The 22,500-nt window shown below is 39.8% G+C and overlaps 1 protein-coding gene across 3 annotated transcripts; it reads left to right on the forward strand.

The window, feature by feature from the left end:
* The first annotated feature begins 398 nt into the window (after window positions 1–398).
* zzz3 (zinc finger, ZZ-type containing 3) lies at window positions 399–21,209 on the forward strand. Of its 3 annotated transcripts, none has more exons than XM_079452969.1 (12): window positions 399–581; window positions 7,704–9,165; window positions 11,878–12,016; window positions 12,191–12,338; window positions 12,419–12,546; window positions 15,868–15,939; window positions 16,215–16,316; window positions 16,555–16,650; window positions 16,743–16,892; window positions 18,286–18,420; window positions 18,615–18,715; window positions 19,463–21,209. In XM_079452969.1, the coding sequence occupies exons 2-12, from the start codon at window positions 7,769–7,771 to the stop codon at window positions 19,605–19,607; spliced, it is 2,613 nt and encodes an 870-aa protein (XP_079309095.1). In that variant the 5' UTR covers window positions 399–581; window positions 7,704–7,768; the 3' UTR covers window positions 19,608–21,209. The 3 variants fall into 3 exon arrangements, with proteins under 3 accessions (XP_079309095.1, XP_079309096.1, XP_079309097.1); XM_079452970.1 differs by lacking the exon at window positions 399–581 and adding an exon at window positions 610–1,499 and having other exon boundaries at window positions 19,463–20,955; XM_079452971.1 differs by lacking the exon at window positions 399–581 and adding an exon at window positions 898–1,028 and having other exon boundaries at window positions 19,463–20,955.
* The last annotated feature ends 1,291 nt before the right edge of the window (window positions 21,210–22,500 follow it).

Consider the following 22,500-nt stretch of genomic DNA (forward strand, 5'->3'; position numbering starts at 1 on the left):
TTGAGTTTAGCATTTTCTAATCCTATTTTCACGGGTGATATTAAAAAACAGACTCTCCACCGAATTCTTACTACTGTACAATTGTACTTCAGTTGGTTTTGGTTTTATTCACATTAGCATAATTCTCGTTACTGTAGTACAATTTATTCTTGGAGTAACAGTTAATCTATGCCCAGTAGATGTTATTGACAGGTTGCTTGAGAATCACCCATAGAGTAAAATACAGCAGCACTGAAGATTTAGCCTAGTCGTACAGCCCTGGTTTTTGTTTTCACTTCAGGCTTTAATGGATAAAGAGACCTAGAAAGCCCATCGTATCCTTTCATAGAAAAAAATCAATAAGACTATTCATCAAAGTATTGTTCTATATAAGACAAAGCTTAACTGGTCAGCCAGATGAGTGGTGACAGTAGTGCTCTGGAGGGCCGGGCGGTCATTATGAAAGCAAGCGTGTGGGCCGCGGCTGCTGTCCTGTACAGTAGCGCAGTGAGCGGGATTGTGGGATCACATTCAGCAGCAGTGCCGAGAGAGAAAAAACATGGCGGCTGCCGAATGTGCAGCAAACGATTTGCGGAAGTGAGGTAAGTGTAATTCTGTAGCTTCATAAACCCTTTTACATTGAATTATCTGTCACTCAAGTCCAATTCCCTTACTTTTATCTCCGAGTTGAAGCAGAGTATGACTTACAAACCGCTCCAAATGTAGCAGTTCGAGTGGATTTGATGGGCAAAGTTGTTGCGGCTATCAGTTGAATGTGCACGCTGCCCCCGCTCCTCTGTGGTGTTAAACGCTAGCCTGTTAGCTTCGACATTTAGGCCCTTTCATTTTTAAAGTTCTCTGATCGCTGCTTGTGCCGGTTTTGTTTGCGTGCCATGAAAAAATGCCACGTTTTCTAGTTAACAAGTGGTCTATAATTCCGTGGAAGTGCTGCAATGGGTGCGCCAAATCCATTAGCATTTAGCATGCTACTATGAGTACCGTTTTTATTAGAAATCGCGAGCGCTCTTAGCCGTGGTGCTAATTAGTGGGTGAGTTGTGGAAAAGAACCCGTTTACTTCATATTGCGTGGCGATAAACTAATAACGCGTGTTTTATTATATGTGACGCAAAATAAAAGTGCTTTTGCGCATCCTTTAAATGCAGTAGTTAGCAGGTGAGCTAATAAACTATGCAGACACACATTTGTTTTGTTCATTTAGAGTCAGTAGCGACTTTGCTAATGGTCAGCTATGCAACTGGTACTTAAATGTATGTTTATACTTGATTTGTTAGCTGCGTGAAACAAATGTGTTGCATTAGAAACTCTTTCGGTATTCAAGTTCGATCAGAAGTCCCCAGGGCTTGAGAAACGTGCACACGGGCGTAGCGCGATGCGCTTGCAGCCGGTTTGCACACCATGCCAAGCCGCGGATGAGGTGATGCCGGAGAGGCCCGTTAACCCGCAGCTGAATGAGAAGATGTTACTTCTTAAAGCGAAATTGCGTCCTAGATAGATAACGGTGAGTTAATAATCTGCAGTCTTTTTCGAGACGCACGGTCTGTTTGCTGTTCTGTCACGTTAAAAGAGGCAAACCAGTTCCAAGGAAAACATGTCATCCGTGTGTTAAAACGAGGGTTATGGTTTGTAGTTAAAGCGTTGCACTTGGTTCTCCGAGTCCCCTGAAAACAACAGTTGACTTTGTTTTATTTAACGTTCGGCGGGACACGTGCTGTTATTTGGACAGACTTGTGGTGTATTGTGTTCCTCCATTGGCGAACACGTGTCAATTTAAAGTTTACACCACGCGCGCTAGTTGCTCAGTCATCCAGGAAGTTGAAAATTCTTGACGTGCGCAACAAAATGATTAAACCGTCAGATTAACGGCTGTAAATGTAAACCGTGGGTCCGTTTGAAGAGAGTTTGTCGTTATCTACACCTGCATCGGTGTAGATCCATGTGTTTGGTTGTTACCGTCATTGGTGGATAAACAGACGATTGCATCGTCTAACGTAATCAAAAGTGTAAATGTATAGTCATTTAGCAGACGCTTTTATCCAAAGCGATTTACAAAGAGTTCGGGGAGCAATAAGCGATATGTCATACAAAGAGCAATAGTACAATAGGTGCTAATACAAAGAAGTGTGTGAATATCGTTGTTGATTCATCACCTGTGTAAGGTAGGACATATACACGTGTGCGGACTCAAGATTTTAGGAATAGTTACCCCACCCACACTCTTGTATGCACCCTCATGTAGTTGTCATGTATAACTCATTAGAAATGCTCCAAACGTTACTATTATGTCTATGCAGTTGCACTAAAACAATATAAGTGAATAGCATGGCTTCAGAAGACACGGGATATAACACAAGTTGTATTGGAATTGCAGAATGCTAATAACATAGAGGTTTTTTGGTGAACTCTTCTATTAACGCCGCATTTTCACAATGCCAGATGACATAAAGCTTTGCTATTGGTTGTCTTAAGAACAATAAGTGCCACTGCACAGATGGCCTGATGGGGTCGGAGTCATTTTCTCTAGTGTCTATATTCAAGGCAGCCTGCAATACTGAGATTTCAGTTTTTGTGATGCTAAAACCGAGCAACGATTGGACCAAGAACACTTCAAGTGAGAATTACGTGTCTCAACATGTTCTCTAACAGATGGATGATTTTATTAGACATTTTTCATTTATGAGCCCGTTGTGGTCACACGAGGGTTTTTGGTCAATGGAAGTTTTGTTTTACGAGTGCTATTTTAAGGAAGAAAAAAGGTCAATAATTGATCCACCCTCATGTTGCTCGGAGCTTGGTTTTATGAAACTTCTTAATGCTACTTCATTCTTAAATTAGACCTTAAGAGTGGTAGCGATATATTCTTAAGAGCGACGTAGTGATATGAAGGTTTCAGGAAGCCCAGACCCCATCACACTTCATCACCACTTTTCTTGCATGGAACATAAAACGTGCTCCAAAGTCATTGAAGTAAATACAGTTACATCCCTCAGCATACTTTGTTATTTAGCGTTTTGCTCCTTTATCAAGGCTCTCAAGAGGTGCAATCTAACCTGCAATTGGGTCATTTGAGTTTCACAGATGCGCATTATACACAAATGAGTCAAGCAGAAAGGAAGTAGCCACGTGTGATGATATTAGCGGTGACTCTTAGCGAAGAGATCATGGCAAAGCTGAGTTTTTATCTCTGATCATTTATGATAATTATGATGACTGATTGTCCTGAACAGGAACACTGGTCCGACATCATTTAGATTACTGCAAACACTGGATATTTTTCTTTGAACGTTTGAGAATTGCAAGAAAATATGTGAACCGCTCAAAGTATACAGGGACTTCAAATATAAAAATATACCAGCCTATGTGTGGGTGCCAGCTCAAACCACGGGTTTGGATTTGCTGTGTGGAAAAACAGGGCTTTTATATTGTGGAGAGAGGAAAATAGAATATAATAGCTAAATCGACATGGGTAGTAATGCGAAATCTTGTTTTCAAACCATTTTAGTTTTAGTATTCAGACCTGACACCACCAGTTCTGCCTGTTTTCTGTCTTGTCTTTTATATGCATGGTCAAATCACATTAAACGCTCAGTGGGAGGCTTCAGTGGAGTGTGAAGGAGGGATGCATGTACGACTCTCCTCAGGTGCCTCTTGTTTTTGAGACAAAACAAATGTGAGGAGGGCAAAATCTTGATTCACTGTTTGTCATTTAGATCGCCGTAATGAAACATGGCAGTGATTGGTTTTTTCTTTGTGCTGTTAATGACTACATGTAATACCCACTTGTGTGGAAATGTTCTTCAGATATGGATCAGCAAGTGTTTAACAGGGCTGATTTATGTTTGTTGTGTTTGAAAGTCAACTGGCTATGTAATAAAACTAAAATGATCCCTATCTTTCTCCCATTCGTCCTAGACGTATCCTCTTGCATGGTCATAGTGGAATGGAGGCAATTGAGAAATTTAATGCGGTTTAATGTAATTTGTCAAACTCAAATCTTCTGTTTGACTTTAGTACCAAACACTAATTATTGAGCACTGCAAACAGCAGTGCTAGCCAGCGCTTCTACCAGTCTCCTGTGTGGTTCTCTAAAAGGTGTTGAGTTTTTAGCTGTTGTCTCATAGATTTTGTGTGTTTTACAGTGAGATTATGAAAGCAATCATAATATAAGCATGTTATGTGAGCCTCGGTTTTGAATTATAGGTTTTTACGAGCACCGTCTGAAATGTTTTGTTAATAGCAAATGAATCGAAAGTATTAACAGCCATAAATATTTCTTACGGTCAATTAAATGAAAACTGAACGAAACTGTACGTTGGCATCTTTTTTATTGATAATCAATATTTTGATGTCATTGGGCTGGGAATGGGTTTAATTTCACTGGTTTTCCTTGCATATTTTTGACGGATTGACTTGAATATTTTCTTTGCGATGGAGGTCCGGACAGTCCTTTTTTAATAAAAATATTTAGTTAGTATTTTAATAAAAAAAACTACAGACACCAAAAGGTAACAACTACAATTGATACTTGCAAAGCTACTAACAAGCCTTTTCATGCCATTCATACTAGAAGTGATTCTGAACAATCTAACAAGATGCGAATTGCACTTAACATGCTGATTATTAATGCTATGCTATTAATATAATTAATGCTTAATGTAGATACAAGAAGTTATGGTTTATAATCTGTCACAAATGTATACAGCAAACAGTAATCTGATTTACAGCTAAAATACCATATTAGGCTATGGCTAGGGCTGTGCAATAAATTGAAAATTAATTGTAATCATCAAGTTTGGCCTTCATCAATTACACTAACAAAAGAATCGAGGTAAACGAATATTGTGCCACATTCCATTTTGCAAGGATCCTCTCTTTTCTTGTAGTATAAATCCACAGCGCACCCTTTCCTTTACAGTGGTTCAGCAGTGCTATATCTTAAATTTATTTTTCAGTTAAATTCAGAGTTTAAAAGCCACGTTTTTTATTTTCTATGTTCTTTTAAAGGTTAATGAGTAATCGTGTAAAATAATCGGGATCTCAATATTGGCCAAATTAATGGTTTACTTCACACTTAATAATCGCATTTTCGTTGACATAAAGCGGCACTATGTAGGATTGGCCTCTTTGTCGCCATCTCAGTTTGTAATTGTTACTGCAGGTGATATGTGGAGGTATTTACGCGAGTTGTGATTCGGCACTGCTCAACTGCGCGGATGAGTCTTGATATTTTGAGTCGTGCCCTGTGAATGCACCGGTGAGAATCTTCACTGTACATCAGTGCATAATAAACACCGATAACATGGCAGATTATATGACACGAAACAAATAAGATCATAAATAGACCCAAATGGCAGCTGTGTTGAAGTGTTTTGATATTTTCTCGGGTGCTGGGTCATTTCCAAACCTGGCGTTTTGGCTCGGAGTCTCCAATTTTGTTATCTCTCATGGAATCTCCTGTAATGCCAACCAGACAGAAGATCCCAGAACACAAGTTTTAAATGCTGACAAGTACGGTCATAAATCATTGTACATCATACAACTATATATACTATATGCAAAGCCCTGCCATCATATCTCGGATATAAGTCTGTAAAATCACAGGCTTCACTTTTCTGTGCTAACTTCGTGGCACATTAAATACAGATGTGGGGACTCATTTCTAAATCATTCAAGGTCCACATATAATACTAATCCCGTGTGAATAAATCTTAAGTTACATTTATCAAAATGAAAATGAAGAGAGAAAGAAAATAAGATTAAACAGTACCCGTTTGTATAACACAACAAGACAGCTATACGGTTTTTGGTGTTATATATTGAAATGTCTTGCCTGTTCAGAAGAAATAAAGTCATGCTTGGATCAGTTTTAAATCCTTTCAGATCACAGAGTTCACGCCACCTTTGAAATTCCTTGCCAATATTCATTCTTGTTTTCGCACGAGTCCTATCACATTCACTTTTTGTTTTTCACAACTGATGAATCTCCAGATGTCAACGTTACTAAAGTACTAAACGCTGCCATAAATAATACTAAAAGTTGTAAAAAAAACGAGGCATGACTCACCCGCGCACCCTGTGTCAACTCACGCCTGGCTCCGCATTTCAAATAACACTTTTATCCAAAGCGACTTACATTGCATTATCCTATACATTTTACATAGGTATGTGCGATCCCCTGGGATCGAACCCACAACCTTGTGTTGTTAACGCAATGCTCTTACAACTGAGATACCAACGACGATAATATATATACATTTATATATATTATTATAATACATTATTTTCTTCTGTAAAATTGCAGATTATGTTATGTTTAAATTGTGTTCAGAAAACATCACACACAAACAATTATACAATAATAATTAAAATCAATTACAAGTTTAAAATGTAAATAAAGTTTCTGTATTTCTTTATACTCACATGGTGCAATCGTGGCAAAAATAGTGCAATCCATCGTTTACTTTTGCTAATTGTGTCTCTTATGATAAGCAACGCGCTGGCAATTTTCGTTTGGTTGGAAATTTTATTACCCCTAGGTCCACGTGTAGTTGTTGCATTATGTAGCTTCAAACTTTCTTCATACTCGGGTTTGTGTTTTAGATGGTGGAACAAATTCTACAGGTTTCCACTCTTTGTAACCACCGTTTTTCTGCAAACCTTGCATAATACAGTAGTTCGCTTCGCATCTGATTTTCTATAACCAAACCAGTTCCAAAATTTAGAGGCAGCTCTTCGCTTAACAACAAGCTCCTCCTCAACCTCACGTCCGCCTTCCGCTATGCCTGTTTTCACTCCGCATGTGAACAGTGATTCAGTCGCGCACGAAACTACGTCATCAACTAGACTTATCATTTATTATCGCAAGGAGACCAATCTTTCCTGCGAGGAGAATTTTCGACGGTATATCGCAAACGATTGCCCATCCCTAGTTACGATACAGGGATTCAGACTTATAAAAACCTTTCCGAAATAAGTTGGAGTGCTGGTGGAGTGTATCAACCACAGAAATACTACATCATACGTCCAACTCGTTTTTTAACAATTTGACCATGTTAAGCATGAGAAGCCAGCCCGTTCAACAGTGTAAAGTAGTCAGAATGCATGAAATAGCATGATACCTCCGCTTTAACAAGTTGACAATGTTAAGCATGAAGCCAGCACGTTTAACAATGTGAAGTCAGAATGCATGAAACTGTGTTAAATCCACCCCCCCCCCCCCCTTTAAACAAAAATTGGATAAAAGGTGTTGAGGTGACCAAATTTGACACCAAGTCTTCTAACAGTCTTATTCTAAATAGTGGCGGCTTAAATTGACCAAAATATGAGGTGCAACACAGAATATTTGCCGTGAGTGTATCATTATTCTCATCTTAGGTGTGTGTATGTAAAATAGTTGTTTTCTTTCACTATACGAAAGGAAAGGATCTCTGTCAGATACTTAGTTACACTGGACATCAGTTATGTTCTTCCTGCTCAGTCTCAATCCATTGATCCACTCTGTGGAACATTAAGCAAACAGATTTAGCATCTTTAGCTAGCAGCATATCTAATTTTTCCTTATTTGGCCTTTTGGACCTTCATGTGTTTTTGACCTTCATATTTAATATTGAACGTTATTATAGACTGGTCATGGTTAGGTTACATTCTGACCCGTTTAACTTAAAGTATGAATGGGATTTAATTAGTCTCTTCCTGTGTCCCTCAGGTGCTCACATTCTGCTGCTGAGGAGAGAGCACCATGATGAAGAGACAGTAGGCACCCATCATAGTATGGCCGCATCCCGCTCTTCACGCGTCACAAGATCATCAGTGGGGATAAATGGATTGGATGTGAATTTTTGCGGTCGAACCCTCAGGAATCGCAGCATCGCCCAGCCGGAAGAGAGCTCTCCGCCTCCTGCGCCTAGAGCCCGTTCACCCAAGAAGAAACAGGACTGTCAGCAGCACCAGCAGTCCGGGGTGCAGGTAGGAAAGGTAGGCGAAAGCAACGCGGAAAGTGAGCCCCTGTCCGTCTATGGAAAACGGGGCTTGCCAAGTTCTGAGAAAGACGAGTCAGAGAAATCGGACAACTGCGAACGGTCGAGGGCTGGGGGTGGGCCGGAAGCCTCCCCCGCCCTGAAGAGGGCCAAACGGTGCCCTCGCTCAGGTGAATCGCACGGAGTAGAGGAAGAAGTTCTTCTCAAACCGGACAGCCCTGATCCTGCTGCATCAAAGGACAATGACGAGGAACCCAAATCGAACGCACTCTCGATTCCTCCACCTGGCTTCGACAAAGAGGAGCAGAAAGACGACGGCCCTGCAGAGGATGTTGTTCCTCCACTGCAGGTCAGTGAGAACGTCAAGGCTACGAATGGCCTCGCTGAACTCCACAAAGAGAACTCTGAAGTTGCAGCCTTACCTGCGGAGCTCTGTGCCTCCTCTGCCACGCTCAACAACAGTTCGTCACTGTTAAATGGCAGCCAGGCTTTGCCCTCATCCCCTGACCCTACTGTGCCTTGTAGATCCCCTCATCCCAAGCAAGCCAATGAATCAGACAGCCCTCAGATTGACTGTGAACGGAACAGCACGGCGGCAGAAGCTGCTGAGGCTGTGTTATCCCGAGAACCCGAGATGGAGGTGGAGGTGGATGTTGTGGGGGACACCAGCCAGGCCCAGGATGAGAGCACCAATGGCAGCTTTCAGGCCGAGCCGCAGGACCCTTCTGACGACTGCTCGAATATCTCAGGAGAAACGGTGGCTGTGAATTCCTCCCAGCCGCCTGCTGAGCCCCCCTACTTCACAGAACCTCAAGAACACAGATACACACTGAGGACTTCACCACGCCGCGCTGCCTGTGGTAGTGGGCTCAAAGCCAGCTCCCCCAAACCCAGTTCCCCACACATAGACAATGGTTTGCTGAAGGAGGAGGCCACAATGGTTCCTCTTTCCTTAGAGGACGTCAGCCATAAAGGTCCTTCCCATGATGCACTGGGACTTTCTAGCGAGGCAGACAAAGAACTGTCAGAGAAAGCAGGGGTCAGTGGAGAAGTGGGCGTTTCGGATAGTACAGCATCCAGATCCACCAAAGAGCTGTTGGCCAGTCAGGCTGAGGAGGACGAGGAGGAAGAGGAGGATCCAGATGTCTACTATTTTGAGTCTGATCACTTGGCGCTCAAACACAACAAAGAGTATGTTCAGGTTTTTGGTGTTGTGTATCAAGTGGTGTCGCATATTCGGTCAAATCACAGTTTTTGCTGATGCAAGCATAAATGTAAATGAGGCCCTCGTCGCTTACGTTTTCTGTAAAAGTCCTTTTTAATATGTCCTGTTAAGATTCCCATTTCTCAATTTTCATAGATTCTGGATTAAACGAAAAAGAGTTTTATAGAAATACTAAGATCCTGCAGTGCTTAATTGATATGTTTGTCAAAATACAACTCTTCTATTTTTTTTCCGTCTGTGCAGCTCGTTTTTCATCTTGTGTCTTTTAGTGTCAAAGTGTTTGTACTTCAGATTGAATAATTACATGTTTAGTTTCTCTAGTGTAATATACAACAGTGCTAACATGAACTAAGTAACAGCTGCTGTAATCTCCAGGATGGTGGTGGGTAATAAGTGAGGGGAAAGCCTGCTGCTGGTGGACAGGTTGTCCTGGGTGGTGCCCATCTCACAGTGTGAGTGCTCGGCTCATCTCCCCAAAAGCCCAGCGGGGATCAGGAGCGGCCAACTGGATTGGCTTGTGGGTTAATAGGAACAAAGAGACAATGCAGTCGTGTTGGTTTGTGGTGTGAATTAGAAATCTTTTGAGGTTAGATCAAATTGTTCTTATTTTAATGTAGGGCAGTTGTGTTTGCTAGGGTCTTGCGATGTGGTTTCAAGAATCTTCTGGGTTGTTTGCATTATGAACTCACCCTAGATTTTCTTGTATTTTGTTTTCTGAATAGGGTTTTTGGATCGCATCGAAAATTAATGGCAGGAGGCTACTAAACTGTCTGCTTTGAGGTCATACACATTTAAAGCATACATTCAGCAAAAATGTATGTATGTTGGTGATCTTTAATTATAAGCATTAATAATAAAGATGCTTGCGCTATTAAGAAAAAAGGCACAATGCATTAACTTTTCTGCTCGCATTGTTTACTGAGCTCCAAATAACTGGAGTTTTATTATGGGTTGAAATTGTGGTGTCTCATTGTGTGGTATTGATTGAATTGGATCTCTGCCTGAAACCCATATCGCTGCATCTTTATTTAATATGTTTTTCTATCAGTTCTCTGTGATCTAGTATGCCTTTCAGAAGCTTGACCCATAGGTGGGAGTGCACTGCCAGCCATATGTCAGTTTTGGGCTCCTTACCATCGTTGGCTACTTTCCCCAACCTGCAGTGTTGTATGCCTATCTTCATTGTGCATCTGAAAGGAGAGGCTGTTAACAGCTGCTCTGCGGCCTAAGTTATTAGACAGCAAGTAAATTGAAGCAAAACTAGTCCGTTGCCCTGGAGTAAGGCACATCAAATGAAGCAAGTCCTCTAAATAAATTCTTGTAGAGATTGCTGTCATCAATTGATTTTCATTCATGGCACGTTAGGCTAGATTGAGTTGACAAGGTCTGCTGAGCTTCTGAATGAGATTAGCAGTAGGCTGAATCTCTTGCTTAGAAGAGCATCTTTGTTGAACTTGCTTCTTTTTTTCTTGCCCTGCCCCCTTTTTGTAGTTCCTATTTGTGGATCTTATTTTCCTGAGGGTGTGCAGGGAAAAGGTCAAAGCTCTTTATTGCTGAGGCAATGGCATATATGTGCAAGCAAGAAGATGAATCTCGAAAAGCACTTTTGAATGTGAGCTGGTTACATTTTTTTAGGCAGTGTTAGCATAATTTGTAAAGTTCAGTGATTCGACCTATTTGCACATGTTATTAGAAGGAAAAACATTCAACATGTTTTCAGAGTAATTTAGAGTACATTTGCAAACCTGCTACTTGCAAGTTTTTACATCATAAAAATGGTTATTATACATTTATAATATGAATTAAATGATATTATAAAATGTATAAGTATTAATAAGATGTGCCTCTGCCGTAACAATGAATGGTAAGGAATGCAACACTCAATATACCCACTCTAGCACAGGAAGTCCCGCCTTCCTGTAAAATGAGCCTATCATCACGCTGTAAAGACTGGGGCGTGGCTCTCGTGAGGTGCTTGCCAGTTAGTGCGCAGGGGCTGTATATTAGGCGACATCGAAAAACCTGATTTTTACCGCAATGTAAGCTGAGCAAACCAAAGTGATGATTGAGTTAATGTCAGGGTTTATTATTGATCGGAAATATGCTGTTTAATTGTGATTTTTGGCAGCGATTTTATAAATGTTTGCTTCTTCCCTTTTAAGTAGATAGGACTGTGAACTTGCTATGACGTAAATAGCTGCCAAGAGGTGTTGCAAACAAGGCCACCGAGTGGCACGACCTCCGTAAATGGTCTTTGTTTAAATATAAGACATATTTATTAAATGAAATTGCACTAATCTGGTTTTATTAATTTAAATGGTAAAAAAGTACCGTCAAATGTTTCACAATAACATTAAATGAAACTTGAGATTCACACTTAACATTTACTTTTAGGATCCTCTTTATGAATAGTTTGTAAAAATGTGAGTTTATTTTGAATTGATATGAGAATTGGTGTTGTATAATGTGCATGAAGCTCCCAGCCATTGCCAACCCACCTACTAGCAAGCTAGAAATATTTACATGGGTAACACTTTCTGTTTTGAGTAAATGTGTAACACTGATTGTATAATTGAGTGAATTGAATCAACGAGGGTTGATGTTTAATGGCTAGATGCATAGGGAGTGTTACGTGTTCATAATGTACAAAGCATCACTGCATCTCTCCTACACATTAGTTATCAGAGGTTGCTCCAGACCATAAGCGTCTTAGAGGCCCAGCGAACTCAAGCCATCATGGACCTAGAAACTCTGGGACGGCATCAGAAGGAGGCCCTGGCTGACCCAATCACCTTTGTGGACCAGCTACAGAAACAGGTACAACAGTTGTACACTTGCTGATGTCACCACTGCTATATGATATGCATGTTACTAAATCGTGTGCTGAGCTTGGCAGTTACAGTACTTATAGTGCTTCCAGGTTAAACCTTTTCCTTAAACAACAAACTTTGCATACCAGACAACAATCTATATCACCCGTTCTGATCACAGGTGGAGATGGGACTGCCCCGTCCGCAGAGAGTGGTACAGCTCCCAGAAATTGCATGGGACCAATACACCTCAGGCTGCGGGGACTTTGAAAGAGAGTTCTGCGACAAGAATCGCAAAACACGGCAATTGAAGTTAATCTTCGATAATGGTAGGTATCGTTTGATAACAGCTGATGAGATTTTTAGAGGGATAAGTAAGTCTGAAGAAAATGTGGGCCTCTTTTTGTAGTGGGCCTGCCTGCTCGACCACAAAGTCCTGTGGATTCCAAGAAGGAAGGTGATTCTCCATCCATATACTCATCCTCTCTACCGTCAAGTGACGGTCCGGAACACAGCCTGTCCAGTAGCAGAGCTCAGGTAAACCGTCCCATCATCACACAGCTTTGCTGGACCAAGATGTATTTACAATGAGCGCTTGCTTGCTTCCATCATTTACAGCCGCTATGACATTTTATTCTGTTGGTTTTCTAGAGAAGCATGAGCTTCTCATTATACTGTGTTCATTTTCTCGCGTGACCTACAATTTCTACATATTTCATCATGCTTCACTGAATCTGATATGTTATACGAGCAAGACATAACATTTTATTTGTGGTTCGTTTCTTGTTGCGCCGTGGAGCTGTAGGATGTAAAAGTGAATGTGCATGGCATACATTGCCTGAGAGTGCAATATGTTTCTTTTTATTACAGTCTTTTTGCTGTAACATTTTGACAGAATATGCTCCGAGCATGCTGTTAACAAAAACTATAATTGCACCCCATTGCACGCTGTATCCCCGTTTACACCGCAGTTCTTGATCAAATTTTTTTGACGACCCGTTTACACCTTATTTAAAAATTGACCCGTATCCGATATCTGCATTTACATTATACTCAGCGAAACAACCCAAGTTAGAAATACTGACCAGAAAAAGAAGAAACATCATTTGCCACCGTCACTTATTTTTTTTAAATAGACTCAGTTAATGAAATGAATGAAATTCAAATTTGTATTAAACATTATTAAAATGTTGTTTGTCAAATTGTTCTTTTTAGTAAATAAATATGTTGTACCAGCAATATGTCCAAATATAATGTGGTAATGGTTTGCATATTTCAACATGCACAAGAGATTACCGGAACCTTTTCATACAGAGATTTTGGAAAATGCAGGCTTAATGTATTCCAGGATTTGTTCCTCTTTGTGCATAATACACAAAAAGACGTGACGTTAGGCTGCTGTATTGTACTTTTATATTTTTTATCATGAACGTAGCTGTGACTGTAAAGGAATTTCCCCTGCAAAGTTTTTTGGTGGCTCAAAAGTGCAGTTTGGTTTGATTTGATTACAACGTTTTTCTATTATTAGTGCCAAATATATCTAAATAAGCTCTGTTAATGGGTAAGTATTATGTAGCATTTGTTGTTTATTAAATGTTTAATTAAATAAATAATTTTGATTTAGCTATTTGTAAATGCAGAACAACGACCAGTAATAAGAACAAAAGGTTGGCTTCTTTTCTACTTTAATGAGAGAAGGATTAGCCTACGTTCAGCCAGCTTATGCTACATATAAGTGAAACATAAAAATAAATAAAAGCAAATTGTTAATGCGTCTGTAGTGCAAATTAAAACCAAACGCAGCGGAGTTCTGACAAAGTAAAAATAAGTCTATATTTTTGCAACTACAATAAAACATGTGAGCTCAAAAGTGATATTTTCTTAAACAAAGTTAAAGAATGTTTTTTTATTATTTCGATTATTTGAACAAGCTCTTGCAGACCGAATATAAAAACTTGTCAATAAAGCAGACTGCTCATCATATTACAAAGACCATAAATAAACACCTAGGTCGGTATTTGTATGTTGATCATTTAGAGTAATTTCAAACTGCATTTAAGCAGACAGCGCTTTTTTCTCGTCTTAAGTTTCAGTTTGGTAATTAGGATGTATAATGCATGCATGCATTATTTAGGTAAATACAAACCTTTTTTTAGTTTTTGAGTAAATGGTGAACTCGCTCAACCCTTGTTTTCTGACAGTGACATGGCAATTTTCCGGGATCATCTCTGTGTGAAAGGCGTCAATGATGTGCGACTCGCGGTTGAATATCCGATCTGTCTGTTTACATGAGTCACATTGGCACATATCTGATGTATATCAGATTTATTTCCACATATGAATGAGGCCTGAAACCGATCTCGAAATATCTGAACGCATGCACTTTTTTCCTGTTTACACAGACATTTAACACATCTGATAGGAGGAAAAAACGGAATTGGGTCACTCATGTTGCACTGACAGTGTAAATGGCCCCAAATGTATTTTGTACACGAAAGAGGTGCTGTTCTTGCCCACATAAACTAGGTTTCTGCCTGCAGGTTCATACGCCAGTCACCGGTCAAGTGTCTTACTGCATGTTCACTATACATGTATACAAAATATACAGAGCATTGTTTATGATGTAATTATTTTAATTGTATATGTATACTCTCTTTCAACACTCTCATATTGAAAACACATGTTTCATAAAGTTACTTTCCTCCTTTATTTGTTGTGACTAACTCATATAAGAGAACACAATTCTTTTAATAGCAGTGAGTGTTTTTGGGCCTGTCCTTGTTGTTTGATGAACATTATAAACAAATACCTTTATTATGCTACTGCACCTTTACTTTACCTTACTGTAACACACATGAGTCTTGTTTCCCAACTGTTTGTTCATGAAACTGACTACCTTAACAAGGATTCTTGTGAATATGGGAGTTTTGATGTGTATATGTCCCTTTCAGAGTAAGAAGGCGTGAAAGAGAACTCTGTTTTGTGCTTTGACTCCCCGGGCTCGCGCATATCTCAAATAACCCGTGAGACCCAGGGACGGATTATGACTTTGATGTGCCCTGGGTTGCAAGACTAAGCACTTCTCTCGTTTGCTCTGTCGGTCCTTCCGCTTCATTAGGCTATGTCTTTGGGTGCGGGGGCACTGATAGATTAGTGAAGGATTGAAGGAGGGGAGACGAAAATGAGTGACTGAATGCGCAATATAAAAATTCTGCATATTCCATTTATTATACGCAAAAATTATTTGATGATCAGTTTGGCAGTCGCACCTGGGCAACCATTACATTTATTATATATATATTAAAAATAGTAGCAAAATGCAACTATTTGGTCGCAGGCTAGAGCCCTGCACAACATTGTCCTATAGTGAGACTAAACAGCGGTTTTGAACTATTGTTTAGTTAGCACACATAACGTTTTTAGGATGCATGAGAATTCTTCTTTTAAACATTTCTGTCACTCTGCTGAACCGTTTTGCAGAATCTGTAAAAATCTAAGATGTCTAAAAATGATGAAAAGAAACTCTGTCACGTTTACACCAAACCCGAATTAAGCAATCTGCGTAAGTAAATTGCATACAACCTCAACACAAAGACACGAATAGACGCAATCTCGTGTCGGGCGATGTCAATCATGTCTACCGGCCCAAGTTGAAAATATTCAATTTGTGCAAAGATAACGAACTATTCCCGCGAGGAAGGTAATCCTTCACGTTTGGTGTGAACACACCATTATAGCTTTTCCTGTACATATACGTTTTCTGAGCTTAACAGTTAGAACAGGGCACCAACAATGTTGTGGGTTTGATGGGAGTAATATTTTTACTAATATTTTCCGACTCATGGTTTGTGTGCACAGATGATCAGAGGGAGACTGTGCCACCAGAACAAACCTGACACCTTTAACCAGCTGTGGACTGTTGAGGAGCAGGTATAAAACCAACATCATTTCACAGCCTTAAACATATGCAGTACTATAGTGTCCAAAAGTGATGTCCAACTTGGATGATATATTTAAATAAAGACTGAATGTTAATTTTTCAAAGTTTTTGTATGAGTGTTCTGTAGTTGTGTGTGGAGCTGAACACATACTACACATGGAACTGTTCAAATGTAATGGTTAATGTGTGAACTCAAATTGTTCATGTGTGTCTTGTGCGAGAAGGTTTGGCTATTTGTTTAAAGTTTTTGTTGTGAAACGTTTAGAAAAAATTGGAGCAGCTGCTTTTAAAGTTCCCACCGGAGGAGGTCGAGTCTAAACGCTGGCAGAAGATTGCAGATGAACTTGGCAACAGAACTGCCAAACAGGTATGTTATCAGACGCTTCCTCGGATCTTCTCCCTTCCTCTGTAAACAAATTAAACTGATGTTATAATTCATTAAACTTAATTTACTTTAAGTCCCCAGTTAAATTTAGATTTTTCATTTAAAAAGATGTGTTTTCCTTTACTACGTTTTCTTGCCATTGCTTTTACATGCCAATTAATTCAACTGAAGCTTTTTGAGTTTTCTTAACACCTTTGGAGCCTCTTTCTTTTCTTTTCAGGTTGCCAGCAGGGTACAGAAGTACTTCATTAAACTGACTAAAGCTGGTATTCCAGTACCAGGAAGAACGCCCAATGTGTGCATGTACAGCAAAAAGGTAAACACACATTCTTAGATGTGAGAATGTTGTATTCCTCTTGATTCTTTTATTATGGGTGCCATTATGTGCGTTTGTGTGTGTTGTCTTAGGCCTCCAGTAAGCGACAACACCACCTCAATAAACATTTGTACAGGCCATCAACGTTTCTCACCTCGTACGAGCCGCCCGTCTACATGGATGATGAGGATGAACGTTTATACTACTACAACAGCCTACAGGATAACGGTGCAGATGAATCTGTAAGTCCTCATGAACATGTAAATTCCAGCTGTATTTGATGAGAATAAATAGATGAATGGCAAATTTTCACTGCGTTTTAAAACCATTAAGTTTCATCGTAGTAGCTAATTTGCCCTCCCCATCGGCAAACATTTGATGGTCGTGCTCAAACAGGAAATCCATTAAAGTCCGCAAACTGGCACTTCAACTGTTGAGATTTGTTTGATGTTTGATCATTTGATAATGACGATCTGCCTTTTGACATGCCTTTTGAGCGATAAGAGATGACTTGACTGAAGTTTCTCTTTTTTTCTGAAAGGGCTGTGAGTTATTTGACTGAACTTGCTCAGTGTAGGGTTAACATTTTCTCTCTTTTCCTCTCATATGTGACGTTTAGAAGACTTTGGGTCAGTGAACCCTGCTTCGAACATGCATCAGTGAACCTTTATAGCAGAAGAAAACATCTGTACTCATGAAGCCCATAGTATTTTGAATATTCTAGCTTAAGTCATTCGTGATGAGTATGCTCAAGAATCTGTGCGGACGCGTTTGTGTGCGAGACGGACACAGAAAGTCAAGTATACCCGCAGCTTTATGTTTAGTGCACATTGTGGCACACATTTGCAATTGTTGTGCACGTGTGACGGTCTTTGTGTGTCATCTGTGAAATATCAAGATGGATGGTGTGGTAAAATGTGGGTGTTAGAACTCGTTCAAGTTAACCAGACTTTATTTTGATGGGTCGTCGCAAAGGGTGTTTGACAGACTGTGAAACAGAAACAGTTCATGTGCACGCGTTCTCTGAAAAGTCCACGAGCACACGCAAAACAATAGCAGGTTACATATTTAAACACCATCTGAATATTTCTAAAGTTATTAATGCACAATTAGAATTTTGTTTATACATTTGAGAGATTCTGTGCCATTCTGCGTAATACAGCAAAATCTGTTTTATGCCTGGATTACGTGATTAAATCATAGGGCCCTAAATATGGGAGACCGTATGTTGTATTTTTTACTTTTAAACTGTACACCAACAATACTGGTGCATTGTAAGACGCCCAAGCAGATTTTTCTACATTCAATGTTCATTTGTTGTATTTTAAAACTGCATAACAAAATGAAATGCACAGTACACAGACATATATAATGTACGCACTTTTATTCTGGATGTCAATTATCGCAATTAATCGTTTTTTTTACATTTCACTGCAGCTTTTATTTATATATGACGTTTGAATTAGATGTGAGATTTTCTCAGACTGTACTTCTGAACAACCTGCAATACTTTTACATGCTGAAAGTTTACTTTTGCTGTGAATAAGCTTCAGATAAAGATCAAATTGTTTTAGTTCTGGCTGAAAAGAGTAAATCTATTTTATGTATAATGTTGACTCTGCTGTGATATCTCAGGATGAGGAGGGGGTTCCTGTGGAGCTGAGACATCTGCCAGAGTACAAGGAGCTTCTGGAACTGAAGAAACTGAAGAAACAGAAACTACAAGAGATCCAGGCTGAGAGCGCTCTCACACAACACATTGGTTATAAGGTACACACACTTAGACCTGCATGTGCACCGAAGCATTTACCTGTGATGCTTATCAATACAGTTGGTTCTCAGATGTATTAAACATATGAGTGTGGCACCTTTAAGTTTTTTAGATGTTGGTGTTGTGTAAGGTGTCTTGGTTAAGGTCAGGCCTTTTTTTATTTCGTTCATGTTTACATGTCATTCTCACTCAGTGTGACATGTGTGGCATGGAGCCCATCCAGGGTGTGCGGTGGCACTGCCAGGACTGCCTGCAGGACAACGCTGTGGACTTCTGCAGTACCTGCTCAGACTGGTGAGTCGCACCTGCTCAGTTTTATTACATTATTAACAGTTGGAGCAGGATTTTTAGGACGTAACAATTAATATAAATTCACACAGTTCCATTGAGGCATCTTTGTTTTTCATCAACAGTGGCTTAAGTTGCTTTGTACAGTCTCAAAATCCTTTGTGAAGATGCCACATAAAAAGATTGAATGTTTTGTCTGCCCTAAAAAGGATTGTCTAATGACGTGGTGTAAGAGGTGACTCACTCACTTTGTGTAAATAGAATGCCACATCAAAGCCGCTTCAAACTGTGAAATGTCAATCAGTGCAGGTCTTGTTTTGTTTTGTGTGCAAGAAGGATCTGTCCATTTTTCCTGAAGTTGTAATTCTGGAGAAAATGCATTTATGAGGACTCTGGAATTTTACTTTGTTTTCAAAATGTCTTTTGCGTAATGATGGATTGTTTTAGTTTGCATGACACTTTCATCCGAATTGCTGTTTTGTTATATGTGTGTTTTACTAGAAACATAATATTGAATTGCAGACTTGTGTGGATCGATGCAGGATTGTTTAACTTCACTGCTGTTTTTTATGAAAATGAATAACCGAAGGATAAAAACATGAATATGAGTTTAAAGTGCAATTACTTGCTTGATCTTTATGTTTGCAGTGACAACTGAATAATATAGCTTTTCAAAGCCATAGAATGAGAGTAAAATGTCTCATCTAAAATAGTATGTTTTAGTAACAATGCAATTTTTGTTTGCCCCATCAGTGCGTTTAAAACTGAGACCCACAAGCCCACACACAGGCTGGAGCCGGTCTACCAGGTTGAAACGTTTCTGGATAAGGACTACTGCTTACAGCAGAACACAGGCTACAACTACCTGGACCCCAACTACTTCCCTGCCAACAGATGACAGGGACGAGCTCCGGCGCTAAAATCAAGGGCTGGGCCACAGTTCCCAGGGCATTCTGTGCATGGCTCCATCATCCAAGTCAAAGAAATGCTTAAGTCTGGGCAGGAGGGTACCGTAGAGGGGCCACACCTCACCGCCTCCGACCGACTGCTGGAGGGGGGGATGGGTTGATGGGGGGGTTCGTGGGAGGGAGGGGGCAGCACCCTGCCGCGGTTGTCACACCTTACCGGGTCTCCTCAAGTAACACACAATGTCAAAGAAAAGAGGAAAGAAAAGGCACACCGACATTCCGCATCCCAGGACATTTAAAAGGCAACCCGACTTCACCCTTTGTTCCGCGGTTTGAGTGACAGATGTCAGATCACTCAGACGAGCGGCTGAACGAGCCGTCAAACTTTGAAAGCGGCGGAATTGTTGGTGGGAGGGTGGGGGTTGAGGCTTGCGTTAAAGTGCAAAGTGTCGTCTGTAGTTGAAATATTTATAAGTGAAGCTTTGTTGGTGAGCTCTCTTTTTGTGAGTTGGGTGTAGAAGGAAAGGAACTTGGTGCTGAGACTGTTGTCTTTGATTCATACCAGGTTTTAAAAAAATTGCGAGGTTCACTCACAATTCTCTTGCAATGTTTCTTGCCATGGGCTACCAATTTCACTAGAAGCTGCTCTTTGTTTCCTCTTACAACCGTTACATGATGTTGTCACTTTATTTCTGTTAACTTCGTTTTTTTAAAACGCTGAATAAAAACCCACTCCACTTAACCCAATAGGTTCCCAAACCTAAAAGCACTACAGCACGGAGAAGACCAGCTGAGATTTGGAAGGCGTTATTGCGCTCTCTACGGTCGTAGAGAGTTTTCTTTTTTCTCAATGTGTACTGTTGTTGACCATGTGGAGTATACAAATATATGGTGAAAAGTAGCCAGTGGTAGTTGCTGTGTGCCATTTGTTTTCCTGCCCAGTTGATTCAAACTCGGCCACTTGTTTTAGAAGAAGAAAATAAAGAACTGGTGGCACAGTCTGTTGAAAAACTGCCTGACCATATTCACGCCTTTAGATCCCTCTAATTTTCCTCACGGTCCATGAAAAGATTGTATTTTTATTAATCTATTTAAAGAAGGACATAACGGAAGAAATCAAGTCGGTGGAGGGCACTGCACATGGTGCTCTCGCGTTATTTTATACACATAAATTTTGTTGTGCTTTGAGTAGACCATTTTGTATTGGGTTCGGTTATGTTCACCCCCCCTACCTTGACCTGCTTCAGTATGTGTATAACAGTCTGTTCTTAAATAATGTAAAAAATGTTAGAGGAGAACTGTGGAAATAAAAGTATGTGAAAAGTCTTTCTACACCACATGACTCTGGTATTATGATTTACCTTCCTGCGGAGGACGGTTTAACTCCATTTTATTGGCTGGGGTCGATAGTCATTCATTTGCTTGATGTTACCTCGCAGAGGATGGTAGCTTGTTGGAGTGCTTTTTATGGTCGTATATCCAACAGCTAAAGGACCACCATATGCATTATGGATGTGACATTTCTAAATTATCTGAGAATGTTTTTTTTTGCAAATATATTGAACCATCTTTATTTTACTAAACCCCTAATGAAAAACATCTATCCAGACATAAGTCTTTTTATTTTAAAAGAGGGAAAACTTAATGCGTTACGGATGTGACAAAAAAAGATGCATGCATTTGAGAGAAAAAAAGAAATTGAAAAAAACAGAAGCAAAATACCCAACAAATCGGTAACAAAAAGTGATGCCTCTTTATAGAACATAAAATCAAGCGCCCCGCCTTATATATGAGGAATATGGTTATGGATGTGATAATTACACCCGACTATGGAAAACTATGCTTTAAAGGTGCGGTTTTTGATTTACAGCGGCCACAAGTGTTGCATTTTAGATTTGCGACGAATCTCACGACAGTGGTCAACGCGGTACAAAAAATGTTGTCTGCCACGACAGCGGGTTTTCTCATGTTGACGCAGAAAAGAGTACAACAAGCACAACGCTCAAAGCACAAGTAGAAGTATAAAAAAAGGATATAAGTCAGGCAGGAGCAAGGACCTGCGTTAATATTACAAAGACTTTCCAGCAAAGTAGCGTTAGGACCTGCGTCGTACTGCAGCTTTTAGCAGAGATACTCATTTAGATATAATGTAAATCTAACTCATAGATATTGATGGAGATACTTTCCAGCAGACGTTGGAGAGAAAGATCGTCTAACAATCACCACAAAGGAGGTTGCTTTGATTCGGATCAGTATGTGAGTAACATTATTTTTTCTGTTTGTTATAACCATTATATGTTGTTAATATGTTTTAATATTGTACTCGTCCATATATTGGGAGAGAGTGAAAGCGCGGTTTACTCAATGATGAATAAACTTGGTTAATCCGCGGGTCACATGCGTTCTGAACCGTAGGGCACGATCCGTACGGATCCTCAGCGATCATTTCGCTACTATGGCGGCGAGTTCAATTTATGTAGGCCGCTCTTTATGTAGATATAAATAGCTAATTCTACGCAAGGTCTTTATAAACCTCTGAAGAAAAAGTTTTGTGTATTATATTACATTTCTGTCATTAGATCCTCCTAAAAACCCCCATATTGTTCCTTTAAAAACACAAAATTCACATGGGTATTGTAACCACCAAACATTCACATCGGACTTATCGGTATGGTGAAAACATTTTGGTAACAACCTTTTTCATCATGTTTGACATTTACATGGAATTGCTCAAAACGTTTTATGTATACATTGTAGCCCATTTGCGTCACCTGGTGCTCAACAATGTTTTTATTTTAAGTGTTATAAAGTTACACTTTGCGTGTTCAAAGCTTTAACAAAGTAATTAAATCATAAAATTAGTTTTTTGGGGGATAACATTAC

Source organism: Barbatula barbatula, assembly GCF_947034865.1.
Source record: "Barbatula barbatula genome assembly, chromosome: 3".
Lineage (NCBI taxonomy): Eukaryota > Metazoa > Chordata > Actinopteri > Cypriniformes > Nemacheilidae > Barbatula > Barbatula barbatula.

Excerpts from the sequence above, each read along its gene's own strand:
- zzz3 (XM_079452969.1), top strand. The coding sequence starts at position 7,769 with ATGGCCGCATCCCGCTCTTCACGCGTCACAAGATCATCAGTGGGGATA. Across the intron at positions 9,166-11,877 it reads GCGCTCAAACACAACAAAGA|TTATCAGAGGTTGCTCCAGA; the intron begins GTATGTTCAGGT and ends CCTACACATTAG. Across the intron at positions 12,547-15,867 it reads TGTCCAGTAGCAGAGCTCAG|ATGATCAGAGGGAGACTGTG; the intron begins GTAAACCGTCCC and ends TTGTGTGCACAG.